At 39.8% G+C, this 25,923-nt stretch overlaps 2 protein-coding genes across 4 annotated transcripts in view; both read left to right on the top strand.

Moving 5' to 3' along the window:
- The window catches only part of ANXA4 (annexin A4), a 55,870-nt gene extending 35,592 nt beyond the window's left edge, over positions 1–20,278 (top strand). For 2 of the 3 annotated variants that reach the window (XM_081068411.1, XM_081068410.1), the window contains 9 exons: positions 1,452–1,565; positions 2,427–2,517; positions 4,062–4,141; positions 5,999–6,055; positions 9,189–9,282; positions 12,574–12,669; positions 13,234–13,292; positions 14,460–14,582; positions 18,534–19,946. In XM_081068411.1, the coding sequence (XP_080924537.1) occupies positions 1,452–1,565; positions 2,427–2,517; positions 4,062–4,141; positions 5,999–6,055; positions 9,189–9,282; positions 12,574–12,669; positions 13,234–13,292; positions 14,460–14,582; positions 18,534–18,593 (774 nt within the window). In that variant the 3' untranslated portion in view covers positions 18,594–19,946. Of the gene's footprint in view, positions 1–1,451; positions 1,566–2,426; positions 2,518–4,061; positions 4,142–5,998; positions 6,056–9,188; positions 9,283–12,573; positions 12,670–13,233; positions 13,293–14,459; positions 14,583–18,533 lie in introns of all 3 variants that reach the window. The other variant, XM_081068409.1, reaches the window with a different exon arrangement.
- A 2,169-nt stretch (positions 20,279–22,447) lies between these two features.
- GMCL1 (germ cell-less 1, spermatogenesis associated) overlaps positions 22,448–25,923 on the top strand; it is a 39,396-nt gene continuing 35,920 nt past the window's right edge. The window contains exon 1 of the mRNA XM_081069283.1: positions 22,448–22,964. Coding sequence (XP_080925409.1) covers positions 22,705–22,964 — 260 coding nt within the window. The 5' untranslated portion in view covers positions 22,448–22,704. The remainder of the gene's footprint in view (positions 22,965–25,923) is intronic.

Genomic DNA, 25,923 nt, shown 5'->3' with positions numbered 1-25,923 from the left:
CTATGATTAAGTATTTCTATCCTTGAGATACTCTCCAGCCAAACAGACTGTGGGTGCTTCTGAAAAACAGGCACTAAATTGCTGGGGGACAAGGCCGGCTCAGCTGTTACCCAGAGCATCTGCAAGGTGACCCTTGGCTAGGCACCCCAGTAGGGAATGGGGTTATTCATAGCTCGGACTATCTTCTGGGCATTTTAAACTCCTCTTCATCCCCAAAGAAATTTAAGGAGCACAAATAGACACGAATGTGCACGTGATGTGTGAACTAGAGACCGAAAGCCTGTTGCCACACATATTTGGGGTTGATTACGCTACTTCAAAACTAAGCTAATCTCATGGCAGTTTGGTAAGATGACCAACATTAGTGGATGAAGCACTAATTTCTTTGTTCATTCATTCGATGTGTGGCTGTAACATAAAAATATGCACAATCGATTGAAATACTGTGGTTTGGAATCAGGGTGGTGAGGGTCAGAGATCTGGACTTGCTCTTTATTGGTTGGTTGATCTTATTAAGCAGGATCGTAAACTCTCTGACCTGTCTTAGTAGAAAACGTAGAAAAATGTCTTTAGAATTTGGTCCTTTGTCCAAATAATTACATTTCTTACTCGAAATTAAGCCTTAAAAAATAATCATGAATGATTCAAAAGCTACAACTGTGTATGTAACAGTAGAAAAATAGAAACAGGGGACTGGTTAAAGACATTATATTGCATCTAAATGTAGGAATTTCTGCAGCTGTTAAAAACGTCATAGGTGAATATTGACTTGGAAATACATTCAGGGTATATTGTTAAGTGGACTAATACGCTTAAGTCAGAGTTGACCAACTTTTTGATCTCGGGACTCCTTTTACACTCTTAAATCATTGAGGACTTTTTGTTTTCTGTGGGTGATAGCTATTGCTATTTACTGTATTAGAAATTAAAACTGTAAAATATGTATTTGTTTACTTTTTAAGAAATCAGTAAACCCTTCACAGGTTAACATAAATAGCATTTTTATGAAAAACAGCTACATATTCCAAAACAAGAATTTTTCAGCGAGACGATTGGCATTGTTTTACATTTTTCAAATCTCTTTGATGTCTGGCTTACTGGACGACAGCTAGCTTCTCATATCTGCCTCTGCATCCAGTTTGTTTGCAGTATGTGGTTTTGGTTGACGTATGTGAAGAATATCTGGTCTTGCACAGATGTGTAGTTAGAAAAGGGAGGCGTATTTTAATATCCTTCTAACATGATTGTAGATAATGTCAAGTTGCCTTTGGACAACTCCACGAGACAATTGTGAGAGAATGACGGTGAAAAGGCAAATAATGTCTTAGTGTTATTAGAAGACAGTTTTGACCTTGAAGGTCCCCTGAAAAGTTCTCAGAGACCCCATTTCTTTGAGAGTGGCTAGTTTAAGTTACTGTAGCAATTAAGCAAGCTGCTCTCTCACATTGCAGGACCTGATAGATGACTTGAAGTCAGAACTGAGTGGCAACTTCGAGCACGTGATTGTGGGGATGATGACACCGACCGTGCTCTACGATGTGCAGGAGCTGCGAAGGGCCATGAAGGTGTGTGCTCCCCTCATGTTCTTTGCGCTGTTAGTGCAAACGCTGACGAGCTTTCTCAAGAAACTGTGATGAACGCCCTGTGAGAATGGGATGGATGAGGGATAGGAGAAAGGTTCTCCTGCATTTATGACGTCTTGAAAACATGACACTACATGATAGCAATTGTAACTGAAAAGTTGTTTTCCAGAAAGTTATGGAATCATTCACTCTTTCCTGCGGCTCTGTGGGAAGTGATTGTAGTGCGTTTGGTGCAGCTCCAGAAACTTCCCTTGCTATGTTAGCTACTTTTGAGATATGAAACTTTACACCTGACACCTTGGGGGTCTCTGGGTCTGCTGTAGACTCAGAACTGGGATAAAAAAGGGGGCGGGGGGTTCTCAGTCTCCCTACATACCAGATCCACGGTGTCTTAGCTCAGGGTCTGCCTATTTTTAATGAGCAAGTATGAAATTCAAAAACAAGTACTGTCCTCAACTGTATCAATAAATACTCAGTCTTGTGGAAGGTTCTGTGCTAGGCTCTGGGAAAACAAAGAGGTAACAGCCTTTGCCAGAAGATTCTGTCCTTCAAAGGAAAAGTACAAGAGGAGATCAAGGAAAGATTAAGCCCCCAGCGGGCAAAAACTGTCCCTAACCTAGCACAATAACCAATACATAGAAACAGCCGTAAATGTTTATTATAACTGACTATAGTAAACACATTGGAATTTGAGCAGGACAATTAAAAGTGAGCCAATCCTGTAGTTAGAACCCTATTGGTTGTCTTTGTTCTCTGCAGATTCTTGGTTGTATTCCTTCTCTGTCCGGGACCTGGTTTTATAAACTGACTCATAAAGTCCTCTCCTCTGGGTTTCCCATTTAGGGAGCTGGCACGGATGAGGGCTGTCTGATTGAGATCCTGGCCTCCCGGACGCCCGAGGAGATCCACCGCATAAGCCAGACCTACCAGCAGCGTACGTAGCATCCTCAGTAGCCCTGGCTGAGGTGTCACTGTGACCTGAGAACTAGACTAGCAGATTTAGGGGGGCAGAGGGGCGGGAGGGGTTGGGGGTTACCCATTGATCAAACTGACCATGAGGGATCCTCCCTTCCAAGCTCTGCTTTCAGGCCAACCTCTGTCTAGGCAAGTGATTGTTGGAGTCTCAAGACTTCTCAGGAGAACATGTCACTCTACGTAGGCTACCCAGGGCAGTGTTTTATTACCCTGAAAGCTAAGCAGCTGTTCCTTGTTACCAAGCAGAGAATCAAACGTGCTTGTTGAAAAGTGGGGACACCGGTGAATCTTAGCATTCCAGGAGATGGCTTGGAGGGGCTGTCTCACCCCACTTACCTTCAGGCTGGAGTGTGTGTCCTCCAGCCATGTCAGAATGATAGCCATTTACTCCCCTCTTAAAAATTTCCACAGAATGATTTAGATGAAGAGCCTTTCTAAGATGCATGCCTTTTTGCCCTAAGAGTATGATAAAAAATGCACAAAGGTTTAAATCCCACAGTGTTTATTTGGTATTGGTTATCTTAGCTAAAAATGTCCAACAATTTAGCAGATTGGCTAAGCAAAACATGGTATACCCACACAATGGACTATTATGTAGCCATCAAACTGTGTATTAAAGGATATAATTAAATCACATTAAAGGGTATGGTATATGGATAAGTGAAAAAGACAACTCACAAAATAGTATGCTACCATCCCATATTTTTAAAGAAAAAAAGACAATACCTGTATATGAGGGAAATGAGAAAGGATATTCACCAAAATGTTATCAATGATTATTTCTGGGTGATTAGATTATGGTGACGTGTGGTGTTTTTTTTTTTATTGTTGTTTGTTTATTTCCCCCACCCCTTTGTTTTGCTTCTTTATTTTTTCCTAAATTTTCTTTAGTAAACATGTACTACTTTGGTAGAAAGAAAACAAAACAAATAATAGTTTTTTGGTTGTGTTCAGAGCAGCATAGTCTAAACTTGGGAGTTTGGTTCTAGCACCGGATCCCCACGTCTGCTGAATGCAGGAAGTCTCCCCCTACCAGCTCTGACTGTTTGGACCTTATCTTGGGGAAGCTCTTGAGCAAGTGATGGGGCAGAGAAGGCACATGCTAGAATTTGGGCTTGACAGTTCCCTGCTTGTCCCCAAACACGGGTTCTGAAACTCCACTCTATTTGCTTTTCAACGGTTACTGTTCTCTGTGTCACTGAAAACGACATTCAGAACAGACCCCTGGACAGTAGGAAGAGTGAGGACTGCAGCCCCAGCCTTCTTCACCTCTCATTTTAGAGAACAGGAACATCTCGTTTCCATTATAACGACAAGCTAAACATATCTTGACCATTTTACCAGAGTTCAGTTTTTGAAAAACTACGGTATATGAGGTGGGAAGCCTCGTGAGGAGCTGCTTCAGTACACAGGCCGGTCTCAGAGAGAACAGAAGGCTCTGGACTGTGTCACAGTGTTGGGTAGGACTCTCTCCTCATGTAGCCAATTTTGCTTTCTTGCTAGAATACGGGCGGAGCCTTGAAGATGACATTCGCTCTGACACGTCGTTCATGTTCCAAAGAGTGCTGGTGTCTCTGTCTGCGGTGAGTGGCCCCTCCGTGTCTTGCGTCTGATGGGGGTTGGGTTTTGTTGGCATGCTCACTGTCTCCTTTTCCAGGCTTTCTCCTCCTTTCAACCTTCCAAATGTGAATATTCCTCAGATGTTTTTCTTGGGCCTCTCTGGTGTTTTCTCTCCTTGAGAGACTCTGGCTAGTCATGTGTGCCCATTTGTTCATTCATATATATATATATATATATATATATATATATATATATATATGCACCTAATACATGTCTGGTACCCTTATTACTCAGTGCATTGAGAGTTAATGAGGATGATTAAGAGGCAGTTCCTGGGCTTTAGAAGTTTCTGTTGTCATAAGGGACTATATCAGGTACACAAGTTGCTCTCCCTGTACCTCAGGTACACAAGTAAAGGCTTGAAAAGTAAGTGGCCAAGGAGAGGCACAGAGTAAAAGGAAAGTTCCAGGAGAATTTTGGTTGCAGAAATAAAGAAAAGGCAGAGATCAGGTTCAGAGAGGACTTGGAGGGTTGGTAGTACTTCAAGAAGCAGAGGTGTGGGTGGGTGTATTCAGGCAGGAAGAACAGTAAGAACAGTCAAGAAGGCAGGAAACACCTGGTGTGATCAGGGAATAACTGGCTGAGCAGTCAGGTTGGTAATTCTAGGAACAAGGTGAAAGGATGAACTGGGATTCTATGTTGGGAAGAGTTTATACTTTCATTGGAGAGCAGTAGGGAGCCACTAAAGGTATTGGAGCAGTAGAATGATGCGATTGGAAATGTATTTTTAGAAGAGTAATGTAATAGTCGGGTGTAAGATTAATTGTAATGACAAGGAATTGGAGGCTGGGAGACCCAGTAGGCAGTTACCTCCGTATTCTATGTGAGAAATAAAGAAGGACCGGGCCAGTGTGGGAGCAGGGGTGCCAGAAACAAGCAGATGGATACAGAGCTATTTCACATGACTTCCCAATTGTAGCTTTATCCCTGACCTCCTTCCTGAGTGTGAGACTCATTTCTCACTGCTTTTTAGATGTTTCCTTTTGGATATTCTGCCATCACCTCAAATCAGTCCTCCTACACTAACCCTGAACTCATTTTCCCTCCAAACCAGCTCTTCTTCCTGACTTGTCTTTTTCTATTAATGTGGTTGCTGTTCAAAGCAAATCCCTGGAAATCATCTCCAACTCCCATCTCGTTCTTTCTCTGGTATTTACTTAATAATGCAGCCTGCTTTTCTTATTTCCTGCCCGTTTTTTCTTTTCCTCCCAGATTTGCCATTTTGCTGAGACATGCCTCGGCCATAGACTATCGAGACAGAATAGCAATAAAAACTGTGTAACAAACCAAAGGAAAGTAGCTTGTTTTGCTGCTCTTTAGCATTCATCTAAGATGTGGACTCTGCCCTCCCAGGGCGTTGGTGTTGGTGAGGGATGGGGCGCTTTCCTGTGCTCCTCAAGCCCCGTCTAGGTCCCAGACTCTATTCTTCTCTGTTCCCAACCCCTATTTGGCAGAATTGATCAATGTAGGTCAATGAGTCAGCTGGGAGGATTAGGGGGAGGTGAGGAAGGGGAGGAGACAGTATTTGAGGGAGCAGTCAACAGGCAGCATTCGTTCTCCTTCCCTTTCTTATGTTGCAGAGACACCCATACAATAAGGGCTCGCCCTCTGGTTGGTAATGTTCTCTAGGCTCAGATCAGAGCCACAGGAATAATGCAAGCATGCTCAGGGGACATCGGTCCTCTCTCCCTAGGCTGGAAGTGTGACCCCTTGTGGCATTCTGTCTAATTACCATGTCCTTCGGTTCCCGGACATTCTGGCTTGCCCGCATCTTCATGGCTACTCTCTCATTCTCTTTGGTTTGTTTTTCTCATCCCCAGGGTGGCAGGGATGAAGGAAATCATCTGGATGACGCTCTCATGAGACAGGATGCCCAGGTGAGTAGAACTGAAGCTTCTTTCTCTTTTGACAGTAAGATGGGCCTCAGTTGATGAAACCCCCCTCCTATTTCAGTGTCTATTGGCCAGCTGGGATATGTTATTAAAAAGATTCCCACAGATGACCTTTAATAGCAGAGGTTGCTTGCAAAAAAACTGATAGTGAATATAATGTACCAGGAATAAATTGCTCACTAAATTCTTTATTTAATTTAGGATTAAATTAAATCCAACTGCTCATCCAGTGGTTCCCTGATCACACCAAGTGTTTTCTGCCTCCTTGCGTGTTCCTAGCATTCATTCTGCCTGGAATGCATCTGGGGCTTAGGGTGGCACAAGGCATCATTGTATATGTACCTCTGGATTCTAGATTTCTTCACATTGGGACCGTGGGGTGGCTTACCCCAGAGAACCATGGAGTGTCTTCTAAATCACTCGGAGATGAAGAGACCTGCCTTTGCTTGATTTACGTTACATTTGTACTTCCCCAAAAAGAACATTTGATAGGACCTGTGTACCCTGTTGGGTAAAATTAATACTAACCCCAAGAAGCAGTTGCTTCCTTGGTACCAACCCCTGGTCTATTTATGTGGCCAAATAACACTAATAATAGCTAATAAAAAGGGAATCTTTATTAGGTACCACACACTGTGCTAGCTCCTGATATGAAGTATATCACTGAATCCTTGCAATAACCCTATGATGTAAGTATTGCTATCTCCATCTTATGGACAAGGAAATTGAGGCTCAGAGAAGTCAAGTTCCTTGCTCAAGTTCAGACAGATAATAAATGGCAGAACTGGGATATGAACCTAGGCAATTTGGACCTAGACCCTGTACTCGTCATGCGTATACAGCCGTAGAGAGGGACTGGTCCCATTCAGTATGTGAGGTATGAACCTCTACGGATTCTGTTGCTTTCGCTAGAAGGGAGAGGGGTATGTGTGTCATAAGAGTTCTGAGGACTCGGAGGCCCATCCCTTACAGGAGACGTAGGAAATTGCCTTCAATCCAGAAGCTTTGAGGAGGGAGAAGGCATTGAAGACACTGGAACTCTTGGATGCTTATGTGAATTTCAGCTACCTCAGGGAGAGCATTCTGGGCATGGTGGAAGGAGACTCCATAGCCTAGGTGAATCTTAAACGAAGAGGTAGTGAGTAACTTATTCCTGAAACATGATATTCACTATCAATGTTTTGTGGGTTTACTAGGAGCCAGGCATTGTGTTGACTACTTTACATTTTTTTCCTTACGACAAATCTGGGAAGTAGATATTATTACTTCTGTTTTAAAGATTAGGAAATTGATGGACAGATTTAAATAACTTGTCCAAGATCACAAAGCTGGTGGAATTGGGCTCTTTGAATCCAGGTATGCCTGATTTTTTTAAAACCATGCAATTCAGCAAACAAATATTTTTCAGCTCTTCAAGGAGCATAGTTCTTGGAGGTGACCTGGTGAAAAAATGCTTTTAAACAAGTTTAGGCTGGGGAAGTAGGACAGAGGGCATAGAACTCAGAATAGGGTTTTTCTGGATCTTCTAAGTCTTAGCAAGAGACAAGGAATTTAAGAACAACTCCAGCCAAGCTTTCAGCTCTTCCAGGATAAGACAGTAGGAAACCTTGTCCATCTTTGCTCTTTAATTTGCATCAGCAGCAAGGATATCATTTGCAGACTTTGGGTATTATAACTGGATTTTGACAGAAGAAAATAAATGAGTTTGAGATGAGAATGATCAGAGCAGGTACTTATAAAGGGTAGAAAATTTTAAATATAGAGAGGCTATTATTTAACCAGTCCATTTTTATCTGTTCTTGGGATGAAGCTTACCCTAAAGGAAATAATAGGTACAGTTCAGTAGTTCACAGTAGTTTGGTAGTTAACTGTATGCACATTGTGCAACACAATCTGCAGAATTTTTTCATCTTGCAAAACTGCAACTCTTAACCCCATTTAACAACTTCTCATGTTCCCTTCTCCCCAGCCACTGGCAACCACTATTCTACTTTCTATTTCTATGAGTTTGACTACTCTAGATACTTCTTATAACTGAAATCATACAATATTTATCTTTTTGTGTCTGGCTTATTTCACTTAGCATAATATCCTCAAGGTTCATCCATGTTGTAGCACATGTAAGAATTTCTTTTCTTTTTTAAGGCTACGTCATATTCCATTGTATGTATAGGTCACATTTTGTTGACCCATTCATGTGTGGATGGCCACTGGGGTTGCTTCCACCTTTTGACTGTTGTTAATAATGCTGCTATGGACATGGGTTTGCAGAAATCTTCTTAAGATTCTGCTTTCAATTCTTTTGGATATACAGAAATAATATTTCTGGGTCATGTGGTAATTCTATTTTTAACTTTTTGAGGAATAACCATACTTTTTTCTATAGAGGCTGGATCATTGTACATTCTCACCCACGTTGCATAAGGATTCCAGTTCCTCCACAACCTCATCAACACCTGATATTTTCTGTTTCTTTTTAATACCATCCATCCTAATGGGTGTGAGATGATAGGTACAGTAGTTTTGATTTATAAATAATGAAGTTAAAGTGACCAGAATCAAATTCTTGTATTCCTACCTGGTTGGAATAGTAGCGATTATTGATGGGTCCTGGTTCTACTGTGAGACCTTCTGCAGCCCCAAACAAATCACAGATTATTCAAGAGCAGTGTTGTCCAATAGAACTTTGTGATGTAGAAAATGTGCTACATCTGCCCTGTCCAGGATGGTAACCACTAGCCACATACGGCCACTGAGCACTTGAAATGTGGCTAGTATGACTGAAAAGTTGAATTTCATTTTTTACTTAATTAAAAAAAGCCCAAGTCTTTTTAACTCTTTAACATTCCTTTTAACTCCTAAGATAGAACCATGTACTCTGTATGTACAGAGCGGCTGGTGTTTGTCCTGACTCTCAAAGAGATATTATAGGGTACCATTAGCCTTATACCTAAGGAAAAATCCTGAGTCATTACCACGCACTGCCAATACCACTTCCAGCTCCATCACCAACAACATAAAACTAAGCCAGCTCAACTCTTTGAAATTCTGGAAATATTTGGATATGTCCTGGCACCTTCTCTATGGTGTTTTAAATTTGTGCTTTGTTTGGCTTCAGGACCTTTATGAGGCTGGAGAGAAGAAATGGGGGACAGATGAGGTGAAATTTCTAACTGTTCTCTGTTCCCGGAATCGAAATCATCTGTTGCACGGTAAGGCACTTGCCTCATCTTCCAAAGAAACTGTTTAAAAGGAACTGAAGACTATATTGCCCATAGTTAATTGATAACCTTTTCCCCTGTACGTGGTACAAGGAACTGATTGTCCTGAATTGTCTTACATATCTTACCTCGGATATATATGAGTGCAACGACGTGCATGAGGGCCAATTTCTGAAAGGTTAATCATGAATAATTAGCAGATACACAATGTATTCATAGAAGTTTGGCATTCCTATTTATAGGAAACTGATCTTCATAGTCCTTTTTCTAAAGCAGCTCAATTTAAATTTAATTACATAAGAAAATATTTTCAGTACATCAGCAAGCAGGAAAATAAAAATGTTGGTTGACATTCATTCCTGTTTAACATTCAAGTTGTAAAACTAGTAGAAGTGATTTCTTTAGGGGATATGTTGCATCAGACGAATAGTGGATAATTTAAAGTTTTATTTCCTATGTGGAATGTTTCTAATTTGCTTCTGATAATGCTAGTCTTCATAAAGTGCCTTTAACTTCTTTGGGGAAAAGATAAACAATTGTACAATATTCATTGTCAGGTTTATTTTCTTCTTGTAAACAGCAATAAAGGTTTAATAATATCTTTCATCTTTTTTATAAGCTCTTTAAGTCTTTATGCTATGTCATAATTTTATAGAACCACTGTGCCCTTATAATCACACACAATTTACAAAACACGTAGGAAATTTGAGAAGAATGAGTTTTCTAAATTGAAAACATAAAGTAGTTGAAAATTGCAACACATTGGAAGCTGCAATTATTTCAGATATTCCACAGTGACAAGAAATAGGTGATTACTCCTGTTAATAAATGTCATGGGCCACTATCTGATGCACTTTCTGACTCAGCTCCTAATTTGCCTTCCCTGGCCTAATTACTAATAACACAAGTCTCCCCCTAGTGGTACTTTCTGAGAACTGCAGGTCCTCAGAAGCCGATTTCATGCAAATACATTGTCAACTTTCACGTCCAGGAGCAAGTCAGTAGTTAGGCAGTGATAAAACACTATCTGCTTGTAAGTCACTGGAAGATAGTCTTTTAAGCACTCTTTGGATGAAGAAAACTTCATGAGTTTCTTACCAACCAACAATAATAGTGGCGATTCATAATAACTGAGGTTTTGTTAATACTCTTATCTTCTAGGTGCAGTGCTAAGCATACTGTAAACATTGTTTGTTGCAATATTCCAGTGGAGCAGCTATCATTTCCCCCCTTTTACAGTGGAAAAGACTGAGGTTTAGAAAATGTGTCAATTAGATTTTTTTTATTCCAAGCAATATACGAGGTGTGATCAAACAATATGGTAAATGTTTAAATTTAAAAAAAATTATTACGGTAAAAGACACATTGCCATTAATCCCCCTCAAAATACTCCCCCTCACTTCGAACACACTTAACCCATCGTTCTTGCCACTTTCTGAAGTAGTTGTGGAAGTCCTCTTTCGTGAGTGTCTTCAGTTGAGCTGTCCTGGCCGCCTCAATGTCCTAAACCATTTTGACTTTGGGGAAGAGCCAGAAGTCACACGGTGTCAGAGCCGGTGAATAAGGTGGATGAGGACACACTGTAATGGTTTTATTTGACAGAAATTGCTGTACCAGAAGCGATGTGTGACATGGAGTGTTGTCATGATGGAGGATAATTTACAGCACACTTTAAAACATACCTTCTCTCAACCATAGCTCACACCCGACTGACTGCACTGAACAAGTTGAAACTTGTCACACACTGTTACTAAAGTTTGACGTGGCGCTTCCCGAATTGAAGATCCCTGCCTTTCCATTGGATGGCACTCGGCAGCAGCATTCACTGTATTTTGTGATCACAATTGAAAAGCTCCATGTCACACATCATTTCTGGTAAAGCAATTTCTGTCAAATAAAAACATTACGGTGTGTCCTCATCCACCTTATTCAACAGATCTGGCACTGTGAGACTTCTGGCTCTTCCTCAAAGTTAAAATGACCGTGAAAGGTAAACGTTTTGAATCAATTCAGGACATCAGGGCAGCCATGACAGTGCAATTAAAGACACTCACGAAAGAGGACTTCTAGAACTTGCTTCAGAAAGTGGCAAGAATGATGGGATAAGTGTGTTCGAAAGAAAGGAAAATATTTTCAGTGGGATTAATGGCAATGTATCTTTTACTGTAATAATTTTTTTAAATTTAAACATTCACTCATACACTGACTCCAACTTAAGTTTTTTTTCAAAAAGGGAAATATAGAATTGGACAAGAGGGAAAATGAAAAACACTGGTGGCTCATTGTATTGAAGGGAGAGCTAAACAACTCTAGAAAGAACAGAAATCAAAGCAGTTCTGGGATCTCAGTAGGAGTCATGGATTTTATTTCTAAGGCAGAGTTTCCCTAAGTCTGGTCTCCGTGAAAAATGCCAATTCATGAACCCCTACTTCAGACTGGCTGGCTGACTTAGAACCTCTGAGAGGACACCCGTGAAGTTTAACAGGTTTCCCATATTATTATGTTTTCTGAAGTTAAAGATGACTTAGTGTTTTTGGCCATCCCCATGATCTACTCGATTAAAAAATTCCTAGGAGGGTAAGACTGATTGGTCCTGGATGGGTGAACTGCTCCCTCATTTGGTAGAGCTTATGGTGTGTGTTGTGGGGCAGGGTTGTTCCTGGATTGACAGCCCTGTGAGAATCATACTGTTGGGGGTGGCAGCACCCCAAAGAAGGTGATGTTAAGAAGATAAGTAAAACATATCCATTCTAAGAAGGCTCCAGGAAACAGCAAGAGGGGAAAATATGTTCATCACATTAAAAAATACTTGGCAAAAAAAAAAAGAAATGTAATTATGTTAAAGTCTACTAAAAGATGCAACCAGCTGTTCTCAAATGTGACGCAGTTTTGAAGAAGTTGAATTGCTCTAGTTTTGATGAGCCAAAAGGAAGATGAAAACATAGGTGATTGCCAAAGCCAAAACTTACAAAAAGACACATTCAGCTTATTAAGGAAACAATGAGAAAAGCAAATCTCTCCAGAGGTTATTTCCATTTTGTGTGAGAAAACAGGGTCTCCGATAAGGGAAAGGACTTGCCTGATGTCCTCCTCTCCTCGGGCCTTTTCCACTTGCCATACACCTCCGGGTTCTCACCCACATTGCTAATTAGTTTCCTCTTGAAATATGCTGAAGAATACATAGTGTGTTCTAGTTAAAAGATGTTCATTCTGTCCATAAATTTCAGTTTCCTCTATTCTTTTTTTTTATTATTTGTAATTCCATTCTGTTCTTGTTTGTAGTGTTTGATGAGTACAAAAGGATATCACAGAAGGATATTGAACAAAGTATTAAATCTGAAACATCTGGTAGCTTTGAAGACGCCCTACTGGCCATAGGTAAGCTGTTAAGGGGTGGAGAGTAGAGAAACAAGCGCTTACAGATTTTCTTCCTTGTCACCAGTTTGTTGTCATGGGATGTAGATTTTTTTTTTCAGGGATTAAAAAAATTGTTTAAAGCACTCACGATATGATCCAAAATTTTAAACAAGAAATATTATCTATAACCTGATCGTTGTTATACCATGTGGCTTTATATATTTTATAGCCTCTGTGCCTTTATATCTCAGGACATGGGAAAGATAATCCATACGAGCTGTATCTTGCAAGTCTGGTTAGGACAAATGGTAGAGATGGTAATCATTTTGAAACCATATGCTGCCTTTGGCTTTAATGGCCTTTATTAATCATTTCTCCAGGAAGTTGACAATAAACTGAGGGTACTTCCCATCTGTGAAAATGCTTTCAATATAGCCTATGTTCATAAAACATTGTTTGGCTAAAATGTTTCTGATAAAGCATCGACAGACACTACTTCATACCTTATGGAAACAGGGAACTGTCACTTTTTTCTTAGAGATTTTATCTGCAATCTTTTCATTTCTGTTTTTTATCTCTTGACAGTAAAGTGCATGAGGAACAAATCTGCCTATTTTGCGGAAAGGCTTTATAAATCTATGAAGGTAAATAGCCTAATTTTTAGCATCTGAATGTCTCTGATATATCTTGTGTCCACCTTCATAAGCTTACTTATATCCCCCAGGTTGGCCAAAATATCCCCCAGGTTGGCCAAAATCAGTCTGAAATAGTTCAGTTTATTAAATACTTCACTGAGTGTCTGCCAATAATAACACTAGATAATATTTACTGAGTACTTATAATGTATGATTATTGTTCCTAATGCTTTATATATACAGATTAATTTTATCCCCACCACAGCTTTATGGGGCAAATATTGTTATCAACCCCCATTTTACAGATGAGAAAACTGAGGCATAAAGAAGATAATGGAATTTGCCCACGGTCCTCAGTGAAGAAGTAGAGGAGCAGGGATGCAACACTGGCAATCTGGCTTCAGAGCCCAAGCTCCTCAGCATGCACAGCACTCTGTGAGGGCACCCTTAATGGGAACTATGGGAGGTGCAGGAAAGGTCAAAATGTAGTCCTTGCTCTCAAAGAACTTCTAGCTTTGAAGGGGAGCAGGTCTGTGCAAAACACCAACAAGAACAAAATAGAATGTAAGACAATAGTTGAGGATCCAAATATTGTAGGAACACAGGGGAAAGGATATTTTTCCCCCAACATTTGTTTGTCTAGGGGGTGAGGATCAGAAAAGAATATATTCTTTTATATAGTTTTTATATTCTTTTATATAGTTATATCTAGTGTTATTAGCAGAAACTCAGTGAGGATCAGAAAGGAATAAAAGTTATTATGTTTGAGCAGGACCTTAAAGGAAGTTTTATCTCAGAGGATTTTGGTAAGGTTGGGGAGGGAAGGATGACATAGGAGGAAAGAATCATTGCAGGTAAGAGAATACAGGGTATGTCTCTTACAGACAGGCTGGAAAATACAGGGTATGCCTCTTACAGACAGGCTGGAGAATACAGGGTATGTCTCTAGAATGACACAGAGTGGTCTCCTCTGGTCAAAACATGGAGTGTTGGAAAGGTAAGCTGCTGCAAGCCTTGAACACCATCGTGAGAAGTGATATTCCACAGGTCCCTATTGTTGAGGTACAAAGGATGGTAACCAGGAGAGTCGTCGTCATCTTGTCTCGACAGACTAAAGAACTGCACTGTTTGGAAACCAGCTAGTCTTATATGTGGGCATCTTGTTTTCTTCCTTAGGGTTTGGGCACTGATGATGACACCCTTATCAGAGTAATGGTTTCTCGGGCGGAAATTGATATGTTGGACATCCGCGCAAACTTTAAGAGGCTTTATGGAAAGTCTCTATACTCCTTCATCAAGGTACGTCACGGGAGGAACCGAGCCTTGCCCAGGGGAAAGCTCTGATGAAAGGCTGGGGTTCTGACCTGGGTACTTAGACACTTCTTATCCTCTCCTTGGATGATAGCATACCTTTTAAAGATGGTACTCTAATTCAGTATTTCCAGTCTTTCTCCCTTCACACAGATATTTAAATCTCTGCCAGGTTAGAACCTGGCAATGTGTGCCTTGTAAACATAGTAATTATTTCTGGTTGACCCCAGACAGAAAGATTATATCTTAATGAATATGTTTAAGAGTACAGTTTCTTTGTCTACCTGCTTACAATGAAAAATAAGCAAACTGAATCAGTCATCCAGAACCCTATCCAGGGCCAGCTGAGGTATGTTGAAAATATGGGAAAGCATGTGAGTTATCCTGGATGGCTGTTCTTTACCTGGTACCAGACTTGTAGGCATCCTAACATGGCATGGGAGTGATGACGAATGATTCACATTCCTGAAAACCCTTCATTACTGGGATTTTGCTTCCCAGGAAGCCAGAAGTGTCTCATGAAGCCAGGACCCATTTCCCTAGAAGCTGGTGATGTCTACACAACAAAATTCAAATCAGGGTTTGATCTGTGAATTAAATACTCTGAATCCCACTGAGAGCTTGGAGAGGTACAACTACTAGGTGATTTGAGCTGCAGATTTTCATGGTAGCATTATTTATTCAGGAACTTGTTTCCATTTCCGTACAGCCTATGAGGTAACTTTATTTTGCAGAGCTAAAGTATGGCTAACTGCAAGTAAAAAACTTTAAAGATTCAAAGATGACCCTAATGAAGTTATGGGAAAATATATTTGTAACATATAGAGTTAATATCCCTATATTAAGAGCTTCTACAAATCACGAAGAAAAAAGAGAAAAACCCAAAGAGAAAACTGGGCAAAGGATATTAAATATGCACTTCATAAAAGATGAAACAAATATTCAATTTATAAAAAATGTTCAATCTCACTAATATTCAATGAATTGTGAATAAAAACAAGTCATCACTTTTCACCTAATACTGTCACAAAATTTATGGAGTTCATAACCAGCGTTGGGAACATCATCTCTTATGAAAGGACTATTAACTGGTCTAACTTTTCTGGAGAGTACATGGCAATAAATATTTAAAAAATGAACTCTACCTCTTACTTAGCCATTATATGTTTAGGAATTTCTTTAGAGAAAATAAAATTAACCCACAGAATGGGAGAAACTATTTACAAATCATATCTGATAATGGCTTACTATCCAGAATTTATAAAGAACTCCTATAACTCAATAACAAAAAGATAAGCAACCCAATTTAAAAACAAGAAAGGATTTGAATAGACATTTCTCCAAGGAAGATATACAAATGGGGAATAAGCACATGAAAAGATGCTCAAAATCATTAATTATTAGGAAATGCAAATAAAAACCACAATGAAATACCATACTAGGATGAGTATAATTTTTTTAAAAAAAAGAAAAATATTGGTGAGAATATAGAGAAACTGGAACCTCATGTATTTCTGGTGGTAATGTAAAATGGTGCTCCTCAAAAAGTTAAACATAGAATTACCATATGGCCCAGCAGTTCCACTCCCAGGTATATACTCAAAAGAAATGTAAGCAGGGACTCAAACAGATACTTGTCCACCAATGTAAACAGTATTCACAATGGCCAAAGGTGGAAACAACCTTTGTTTATCCATCAACAGATAAACAAAATGTAGTATATACATACATCAAAAGAATGAAGTTTCTGAAACATGGGTGAACCTTGAAAAACATGCTAAGTGAAATAAACCAGACACAAAAGGACAAATACTGTATGATTTCACTTACATAAAATATATAGAATAGGTAAGTTTATAGAGACAGAAAGTATTAATAGATTTTGGTTATCAGGGACAAGGGTTGAGGGAGAAATGGGGAATTACTGCTTCCTGGTAACACAGTTTCTGTTTGGGGTGATGTAAATAAGGGTTTTGGAAATAGTGATGAGGGTTGCACAACATTGTGAATGTAATTAGTGCCATGGAATTATACACTCAAAAATGGCTAAAAAGGCAAATTTTATTATATAATATATATTTTACCACAATTTTTAGAAATCTATGAAAGAATCTGAATAAAATTGCTTTATGAAATGTGAAAAGTACAGTAAATATTATATTTTCACTGTAGCATTATTTGTTATTTACATTGGTTTACATTATTTATATTTGAATAAATAATATGACATACTTTTATAGTGCATAATTTATTATAATTACTTTTATTAACCAATAGGGGATGATTTAAATAAATTATGGAAAATCCATGCAATGTAATACTATATAGACACTAAAATGATGGGGTACAAAAATATTTATTGGCCTGGGGAAACATCACTATAAGTAAATTTATATTACAATATTAATATACATGTAAGTATGTAAACATATGCACATACACACATTCACACAACAGTGGAAAAACTGAAAATAAGGAATGCATTGCCCATTCAATAACAATTGTCAAAAGGATCATAAAAGAAATATAAAGTATGTAAGTAATAGAAAAAAAATGACAGAAGGTAAAAATGTAAGTTACAATAAAAATAAGTAAACTCTCAGATAAGGTAAAAATATAAAATCCAACTCCATGCTGTTTATAAGAAACAAGTGAAGAAAACATTTGACAAATTCAAAAAAGAAAGCAGGGATTACACTATAAGAAAAAAAAAGAAGAATTTAAAGAGAAAAAGCATTAAATAAGAGAAAGTGGATCACTTTGTATTCATAAAGGCAGCAATTTACAACAGAGTAAATTCTCATGAAACTTTAGGTGCCAAATTGTATGTATTCAAATATATAAATAAAAAACTTGATGCTCCGACAGAAGACACTGGTAGAAATACTACGCTAGGGAGACTAACATATTCTTATTCTTTGGCAGATCAGTGAGGCAAAGTATAAACAAAGATATATTAAGGTTTATTTTAATAGATAAATATTAAACTTTGAACCCTATAAACAGATTCCATCTTTTCTAGTGCCCATGAAGCACTAACAAAAATTGATCTGTTAATTCAGCCATAAAAATTTCTTTGTAGACATCATAGCACCTTCTGGAAGGCTATTTTGCAACCAACCCACATCAAAAGGATTAAGAAAATGCATGATCATTTATCCAGTAATTGCCATTTTGTGAAAATTTATCCTGAGTAAATCATCAAGAAAATGCACAAAAATTTAACTATGTTTATTGCAGCAGTATTTATAAGAGTGCAAAATTAGAAACAACATAAGTATCCAACAATGGGGGAGTGATCCAATAAATTATTTTACCTGTGTGCAGTGGATAATTGGTAATCATTAAAGAATGATGCTGTAGAAGAACATTTAATGAATTAACATAGAGAAATCTTCGGGCTATATTAAGTAAAACAGAATACAGAAGAATACTGCAGTCCCATCACATAGGAATCTACATGCATAGCAAAATGTCTAGAAGGATATACATAAACCAAGATGTTAAGAATAGTAATCTCTAGCTGGTGGAATTATGGATGATTTTTATGTTCTTTTATGTCTTTATTTTCTCCATTAAACAAGAATTACTTTTGTAATAAAAATAACACGTGATTAAAAAAATCTCAGAAAAATGTAGACAAGCTTAAAAAAGTAAACCTAGATGACTTTGAGCTGTGTATTCCATTTGAAAACTCATTTATCAGGGAGGAGGGTGGTAGATGAGGGTAAAGGGGATTGAATACCCGGTGATGGAAGGAGAACTGACTTTGGGTGGTGAACACACACTGTGATACATATGGATGATGTAATACAGAATCGTACACTTGAAATCTATGTCACTTTACTAAAATTGTCACCCCAATAAAATTTAATGAAAAATAAGTAAATAAATAAAACCCATTTATCTGACTGTAACCTCGATTTCTTTGTCCTCTAGGGTGACACATCTGGAGACTACAGGAAAGTGCTGCTTATTCTCTGTGGTGGAGATGATTAAAACGAAATCCAGGAAAGATAAGAGGATTCCCAAAACTCTGAATTTTTTTAAACTTTTTTTTCTCTACACCGCTATTAGCATTATCTCAGAATGCTTATTTCCAAATTAAAACGCCTACAGATGCCTCCTAGGATGTACACTTTCTGTATTATTATTCATCTATAATTACTCATCATGATGTTTTAAAGCTGGACTTGGCATTTCAAAGCTTATAAAACCTAAGAGGAGATTTAAAATTAGAAACAATAATGTACTCCATGTTTTTAACAGACCTCTTCCTCATTTGTGTTTCACAGAAATGTGAGTATATTAAATTACCTCATGTTTTCTTGGTGAAAAACTATTGAAATGGAAGACTGGAAGTCTGTTCTAAAATCACTCTTCTTCCCTAATTCTGTTTTTAGAGTGGCTAGTAATTTCTTGATTTGAAATTGTGAGCATCTAGTTAGTAAGAATATTTATCCAATTTGCTATTTCATATAGTTTGAAAGCATCCACAAATGTCCTTTGTTTAGGTTTGTCGATAACGTTAGTTAATCTTTACTAAATTTGGTGTGAGTTACTTCCTCTGTCACATTTTATGTTAAGATCACTTACTCTCTCCAGGTTGGAGTATCCCAAAATCACCAACTTGTCTGAATAAATGAAATTCTAACTGGTTATACAGATCATATATGTGTGGTCACCAAACATAAATGCTGAACATTCCACAATATTATGGTTAATGTCTTAATCCAGCTTGAAGATGAATGGAAAAAAATCAAGTGTCAAACTAGGTATTCTGGTGATGTTGCGATGCTCTGAATTTTACTTCAAGGAAATTTTTTGTGCTAAAAATAATTTTTTAAGTTATTTTGGATTTTGCTGATTTGCAGTAATTTACATTTGCACTGTGCCTTTTAACCCTAGAATTATTCTGAAAGTATATCTCGATTTAATTCCAAAGTTCAGTTTGTATACAACATGGAAAAATAATTTTAATAAAACTTGGTGTCTTTAAAATGAGGTATATTCTTTCTCTGACTTTTTCATTTGTGAGTTTTTTCATCCTAGACCCTGAAAGGAGGTATTTTTGCAGGACTTGTGTTACTCAGTTTCTATTAGGAACTACAATATTAAGAAAAAATAACATATTTAGTCTTATGTGCACCTGCTGCTGTAAGACTAATGTTCACATATACCAAATGATATTACTACTTAATGATATAAAATAATGTATATAATTTATTCTCCGAAAATGAGTGATGCTCTCCATTCTACTAAGTAGAACATTTATATTAAATATTTGTCCTTTCTGTTCATTCTGTAATACCTATCATACTTTGGTGGGTGAAATATAAGGATTTCTTTTTCGGTTTGTTTCTACTTGCCTATTATAAGTGCTTGAGCTATTGGTGAAAGCTATTACTGTGAATACTTAGTCATTCCAGTTAATTACAGGAAATAGTACGGTTGCTTCGATACCTACTCAGAATAGTATTGAATTTCCAAATCAACTTCATTTGGCTTTGGAAGCATCACAAAGTTTTTGGTAGCTTTCTCTTTAAATTATATATGGCTTAGCCAAAATTTTAAAACAAATTGCATTTATTGACTGGAAGCTTTCTAGAGGGGAGGATAAAGCCACCCTAAGGGAATGTTTGTTAATATTGAACAAGCATCACGTTGGAATACAATTATGAAGCAACTTTGTGTTTCTCTCCTACTGTCCATTTCTATTTATTCATTGGGCCTAGTTCTTCTGTCTTTAGATGAAAATTCAGATAGAGGATAGAGTCATGACTTTTCTGGTCACTCTTAGATTATAAAAGGTCCTACTGTACAGTCTCTTAAGGTCATAAAACAGTGTCATTTCGGTAATTAATATGTCCAGTCAAAATTCCAAACTTGATTTATCGTTGAGGCTTCTCTCTCATTCAGCTCTGGCCTACTGCCAACAGGAAGCTGGCTTTTGGGGACGGGGTTATGGTGGGTTTCTCTTCTTTCTCCACCCAGGCTTCCTTCCATACCCTACCCTCCACCCCTCTGACCCCCCAACCTAGACAGGGTTGCAGGAGGAGGGGGGAGGACAGTAAAGAGGAACTGGAAAGTTCTTACCTGACTGTCAGTGCTGTGGTTGTAGATGATCAGCGCTGTGTGACGTTGGCAGATGTCTAAAGCCGATTCTTGTGAGCACTCTTCCGATTTCTTTTATCAATCCACCAGGGAAGAACTCATATTCGGTTCCTCTGGCAAGGCAAATGCAGTTCTCCTTTTACAGCCCTTAGGCATTAGATGATACCTTCAGGTTGTCTGTGCTGAAGTCTGTCCTTCCACCCGGGCCTCTCGCACAGCTCTTAGGTGATCCTCAGCTGGATGTCTTATGGTGCCCACACTTGTTTTGTGGTAAACACTTGCACATCCTTTGTGCCGACAAATTCTGGGCATGCAGACTGATCCTCTTGCAGCAGTCATTCTCTGCTCTTCTCCTATCCCTTCCCCTAAACTGCCTCAGTGAGCCTTTTGCTTCAGATTTCTCAGGGTGTCAAACACCAGTCCACTGGGGCACCCAAACTACCTATACTGCTGATGGGAGTATAAATTGGTCCAGTCATTTCAGAGAGCAATTTGACAACAGTTAAAGTTGAAAGTTCCCCCAAAATTTCACTTCTGGGAATCCACTTGATGAATCTCTTGCACATGGTGTTCATTGCTACTCTATAAGAGCATTAAAGTAGAAACAACCTAATTCCTCAGTAAGAGGAAGGATAAACAAATGGTGGGTTAGTCACACAATGAGCAGTGAAAATTATCAAGAGATTTGTCTATTGGATAAGTCTCAAAAGTATAATTTGGAGAGGCTAAAGGTGCAGAATGATAGGTATAGTATAATTCCATTTAATTACATGTCTAAGCATGAAAAAGAAAATATATTGCTAACAGGTATAGGTATAAGAACAAGCATGGGAATAATATACACCCTTCTCAGGTTAGTGGTCACTATAGGGGAGGAAGAGAGACAGATGGAGATGGAGCTTCCACCTATCTGTTCTATTTAAAAGAATGAATCAAAGCAAGTATAATTTGTTTATTAAAATTTATCATAGTTGTGGTGGGTCCATATCATATTACTCTGAGTAATTCATTATAAATATTTCACTTAAAATATTGCATTAGAAATAATTTCATTATTTCGGGAGGGGGTCAGGAAGTGAAACCTGGCCGTCCAGAGTCCATAGCAAGGGCTGCGTACTCTAGGCAGACACCTTTAGAATGTGCTCAGATATTTGGGTAAGTTTTGTTCGGGCCTCCACAAGCACTTTAAGCCCTAACAATCCCGGTACAGACCCTATTCAGACGTCTCACTGTCGCCGGGTGGAAAGGAGTACAGGGCACGTTTGCCACATAACCCGTCTAGGAGAGCGGAGACTTGACGTTTAGGAAACCCAAACACCTAGCAAAGCTCCACCTTCTAGGTCTTCTTCCCTCGGAAAGCCATGCCCCATTTCTGCAGGGCGTGACTCCAGCACGTCGTGACTCTTTCAAGGAAGAGCTCAAATAGCACTCTATCTTTTGGCCCCTAGCACAGCACAGGGCACGGTGGACATCTGGAACTCAGAAAAACCTTTGCAACAACACTGAATGAGCTGCAATTCCCAGTCTAGCTAACACAGAGGGGTGTGTGAAGTAATGTTCAAAGTTAGATGGGCCCCCAAAATCAGGCTGGAACGAGAGCCAGGAAGACCGCACTGAGCAAACGCCGGCCAGACCCCGCGCGCCTGGCCCCGTGTCGGCCGGTTCTGCGCAGGCTCCCGCCGCCACGCACACCCACCTTTCCCCGCCCCTTCCGGAGGCTCGTCGCGCGCATGCACGCTGCGGTCCGCGCTTTGTTGCGAAAGCGGAGGGGCTAAGGTCCTGCGGTCCTTACGCGCCGCGCGGAGAGACGCGGCGGGCGGGGCGGAGGATGGAGGCGGTAGTGTCCGCTGCGACGGTTGGGGCTGCGCGTGAGAAGGTGGCAGTGTAGGCACCCGGGCTGGGTGCAGATCCGAGGCAGCAGCCGGGCCATGGCGGGAGACCGGGTCCGCTGGGCTCCCTGAGGTGCGCTCCCTGAAATCCCAGGGAGCTGTGGCCCATGGGCTTGTTGAGCAGCCGAGTGCTGCGCCACCAGGGGCGAGCCCGAGCCCAGCAGGAGCCGGGTTCTGGGGTGGGGGGCTCGGCCCGGAGGCTGGAGACTGGCGGCGAAGCCGCCGGCCACGGCTTCTATTATTGCCCGGGCAGCCGCAAACGCAAGCGGAGCAGCGGGGCCCTCTGCTACTGTCACCCCGACTCCGAGACAGACGAGGATGAGGAGGAAGGGGACGAGCAGCAGCGCCTCCTCAACACCCCGCGGAGGTACGTGGTGGGGTGCGCCCGCACCTGTTGGGCGGCTGCTGCGGCCCGGCCCGGGGAAGAGCCGGGCGCCCGGTGTGCTCGGGGCTCCGGCGCGCTCTCCGCCTCTCGGGAACGGACGCGTCCTGGGCAGGGTACACGGGGGAGCCGGCCTGAGGCGGGGCGGGTGGGGAGCGTCTTGGGAGACGCCTGGTGCCCTGGGTTGTAAACCACAGACGCTGCCGGGGAGATGTTATAGACCCCAGATGAGACTGAGAAACGCCAAGCCGAGGCTTGCGCCTCGTTAAACCTCAGACACGGCCGGCTGGTTGGCCTTCCGTAATACACCTTTGTCCTCGCCGAGTAAGTTGTTTTGCATCTGGTTGCCTGAAACAGTACAGACACGTAAATTTAGTCCGCGAGATGGGCACTCCTGTGGGCGTCCACTCAGTGGACGGGGAAATGATCCCACACAGCTCTCCTTAACCGTGAAGGGGAAGTTTGTCAATAGTGTACGTGTATGCTCCTTCCTAGAAACAGTCGTGCAGGGTCTCTAGTACTCGAGCAGTGACCGTGCGTGTGTGTAAGGCTGTGCTGCAGCTTGCTTAACTTTTTTTTCGAAGATTTGAAAACCAGGATATTTACCTGTGAGCTAGAAGGCAGTTTATAAGTAGAATGTGTTGTCACATAATCCGGTGGTTCTGTTTGTTTTTAAAGGTCATCAGGGGGGTCACATGTAATTTTTTTAAATGAATTTTTTGTTTTTAATTCCAAAATTTTTGCGACACAAACCTCTGTATTGTAAAATAAAAGCCTTGTAGATAACTTATGTTAATAGTTTGATTTGTAAAATCTTTCATACAGTTTTATGTAAGAAGGCTTGAATTTATTTACAAAAATGGATCCACACTGTCAAATTGTTCGGTTACCTTTTTGCAGAGTCAACGTAGTGTAGTTCTAACAGCTCAGATTCTGAGTTCTAGTCTGTACTCTGCACGTAATAGCCTTATTTCCTCATAAGTAAAGTGGAGACACTAATACTTGCCTAATATTTGTAGGGTTTGACGAATATTAGAGTGCATACAATGCACAGTGCCTGGTACAGAAGTACTCAATAAATATTATGTCTCCTTGATGATTTGACTCCCCTTATCCTTACAAAATGCCTCTCTTTATCCCTGGTGATATAGTCCCTACCATTTTCTTTTGATAAGTGTTTAAAAGGTGTATTTTTTTCCATCCTTTCCCTTTTTACCTGTGTCTTTATATTTAAAGTAAGTATCTTGTTGATAGCATAAATTGGGTCTTTTTTTTTTTACATCCAATAGGATAATCTCTGCATTTTAATTATTATTTAGGCCATTTATATTTAATGACATTATTGAAATATATGTGCTAGGGCCTATTTAAAAGAAAGTAATCACACAGTAATTTGAACAGGGAAAATTTAATATAACCATTTTTAGCAAGTAACCAGAAATAACTACTGAAGGTAAACCACTAAGGTAAAGAGATCTCTAAAAAATACAGGAATAGAAAATATAGGGAGCGGTTACTACTAGGGCTGAGACACAATTCCCAAGGAAGGAACATATTTAGAATAGGGTCGCCTTTTCCAAGCTGAGATTCAGAAGTTGGATGAGATACGGCTGTTGTCCATCAGATGGAGGAGAAATTTGCTCAGATGTGGTAGGCTGAGGCTGGCAAGCAGGAAATTGCTCGCTAGCATGCCGACAGAACTTGCTTGGAGCCTGTCTGGCTTACAAAGCTGAAAATATTTACTGTCTAGATCTTTATAGAAAAAGTTTGCCAACCCCTGGACTACATGAGTGGACTGGAGTGGAAAGTCTTTAAAGCAAACCTTTATTAGAAAATGCACATCGGAATTTAGTATATCAGTTGAAGATGCGTGGCTTATTTAGCCCAGTGTGAATGAAGTGTGCAAGCAAATACGAAGACCTAGAATTTTGGCACTGATGTGCTTCCTGAGGTTGTCTGGTGTGCTACCCCACTTCAGCCAGCTACTCCATGAAAAGCTTTGGCTTCCAGGCCTACCTTCCACCTCATACCTTTTGTCAACTGCACGTTTTGTTATATGTTAACAAGACTTAAAACTCAACTGTTCTGCAACCAGGTCATGAGTGTTTTATCCGTAGATTGTCTGTAAAACATGAAATCTAGCAAACAGTATCTGTTAAAATAACTATAAAAAGTGTTCACTGCAGAATCAAGTAGTGTGCTAGGACTACGGTGTAAATCATACTTAATAGGCCCAATGTCACAACTCTGTTTTTCTCTTGAAGAAATTTTCTAACATTCTGTCAAGTGCATTAAGTCAGCCCTGTTCCCTGGCCCTGTTATCTTATTGATATAATGCATGCCTTTTTTTATTGCTTTTTTATTTTCCTAGAGTTTCTGACTGCCTCTCCCCACACCCTCTTTGTTGACAAAAGAATAATTTTCCTTCATCATATCTTCAGGGTTTTTTTATTTTTCCAAACACACCTGTATGGACTCCTCTTCTAAACCCAAGGCCTCCCTCCTGGGGCCCTCCACCCTGCTTTTCCAATCCGGATCCATTGCTCTCTAGGTCTGAACTTATCCTGGGACTCACCGTTTTTTGTAGCCTATATCTTTTTCTTTCTCACTCATTTTAGGGAACCACATGCTCAAGTATTTTCTTAAGAAAGGGTGCAAAAAGAGGTAATTTGTGCTTATCTAAATGTAAATTTAGTCTCTCACTGTATTCATTCTTTGACTGGGTATGGAAATCTAATTTAAAATAACTTTTCATATCTTTGATGATATTACTGAATTGTCTTCTAGCACACAGTGTTGATGAGAAATATGATCCTGGTCTAATTCTCTTTTCTTTTTAGGTGACCTTTTTCTCTCTCTCTCTCTCTTTTTGATATTTTGGGATTTAACTGTAATGTACTAAGTGTGGGTCTTTTAGTGGTCTTGGTACTTGGTGAAGACTTAC

This window comes from Rhinolophus hipposideros, assembly GCF_964194185.1.
Source record: "Rhinolophus hipposideros genome assembly, chromosome: 12".
Lineage (NCBI taxonomy): Eukaryota > Metazoa > Chordata > Mammalia > Chiroptera > Rhinolophidae > Rhinolophus > Rhinolophus hipposideros.
The sequence above is the reverse complement of the archived record's forward strand: the minus strand, read 5'-3'. Positions and strand labels throughout refer to the sequence as shown.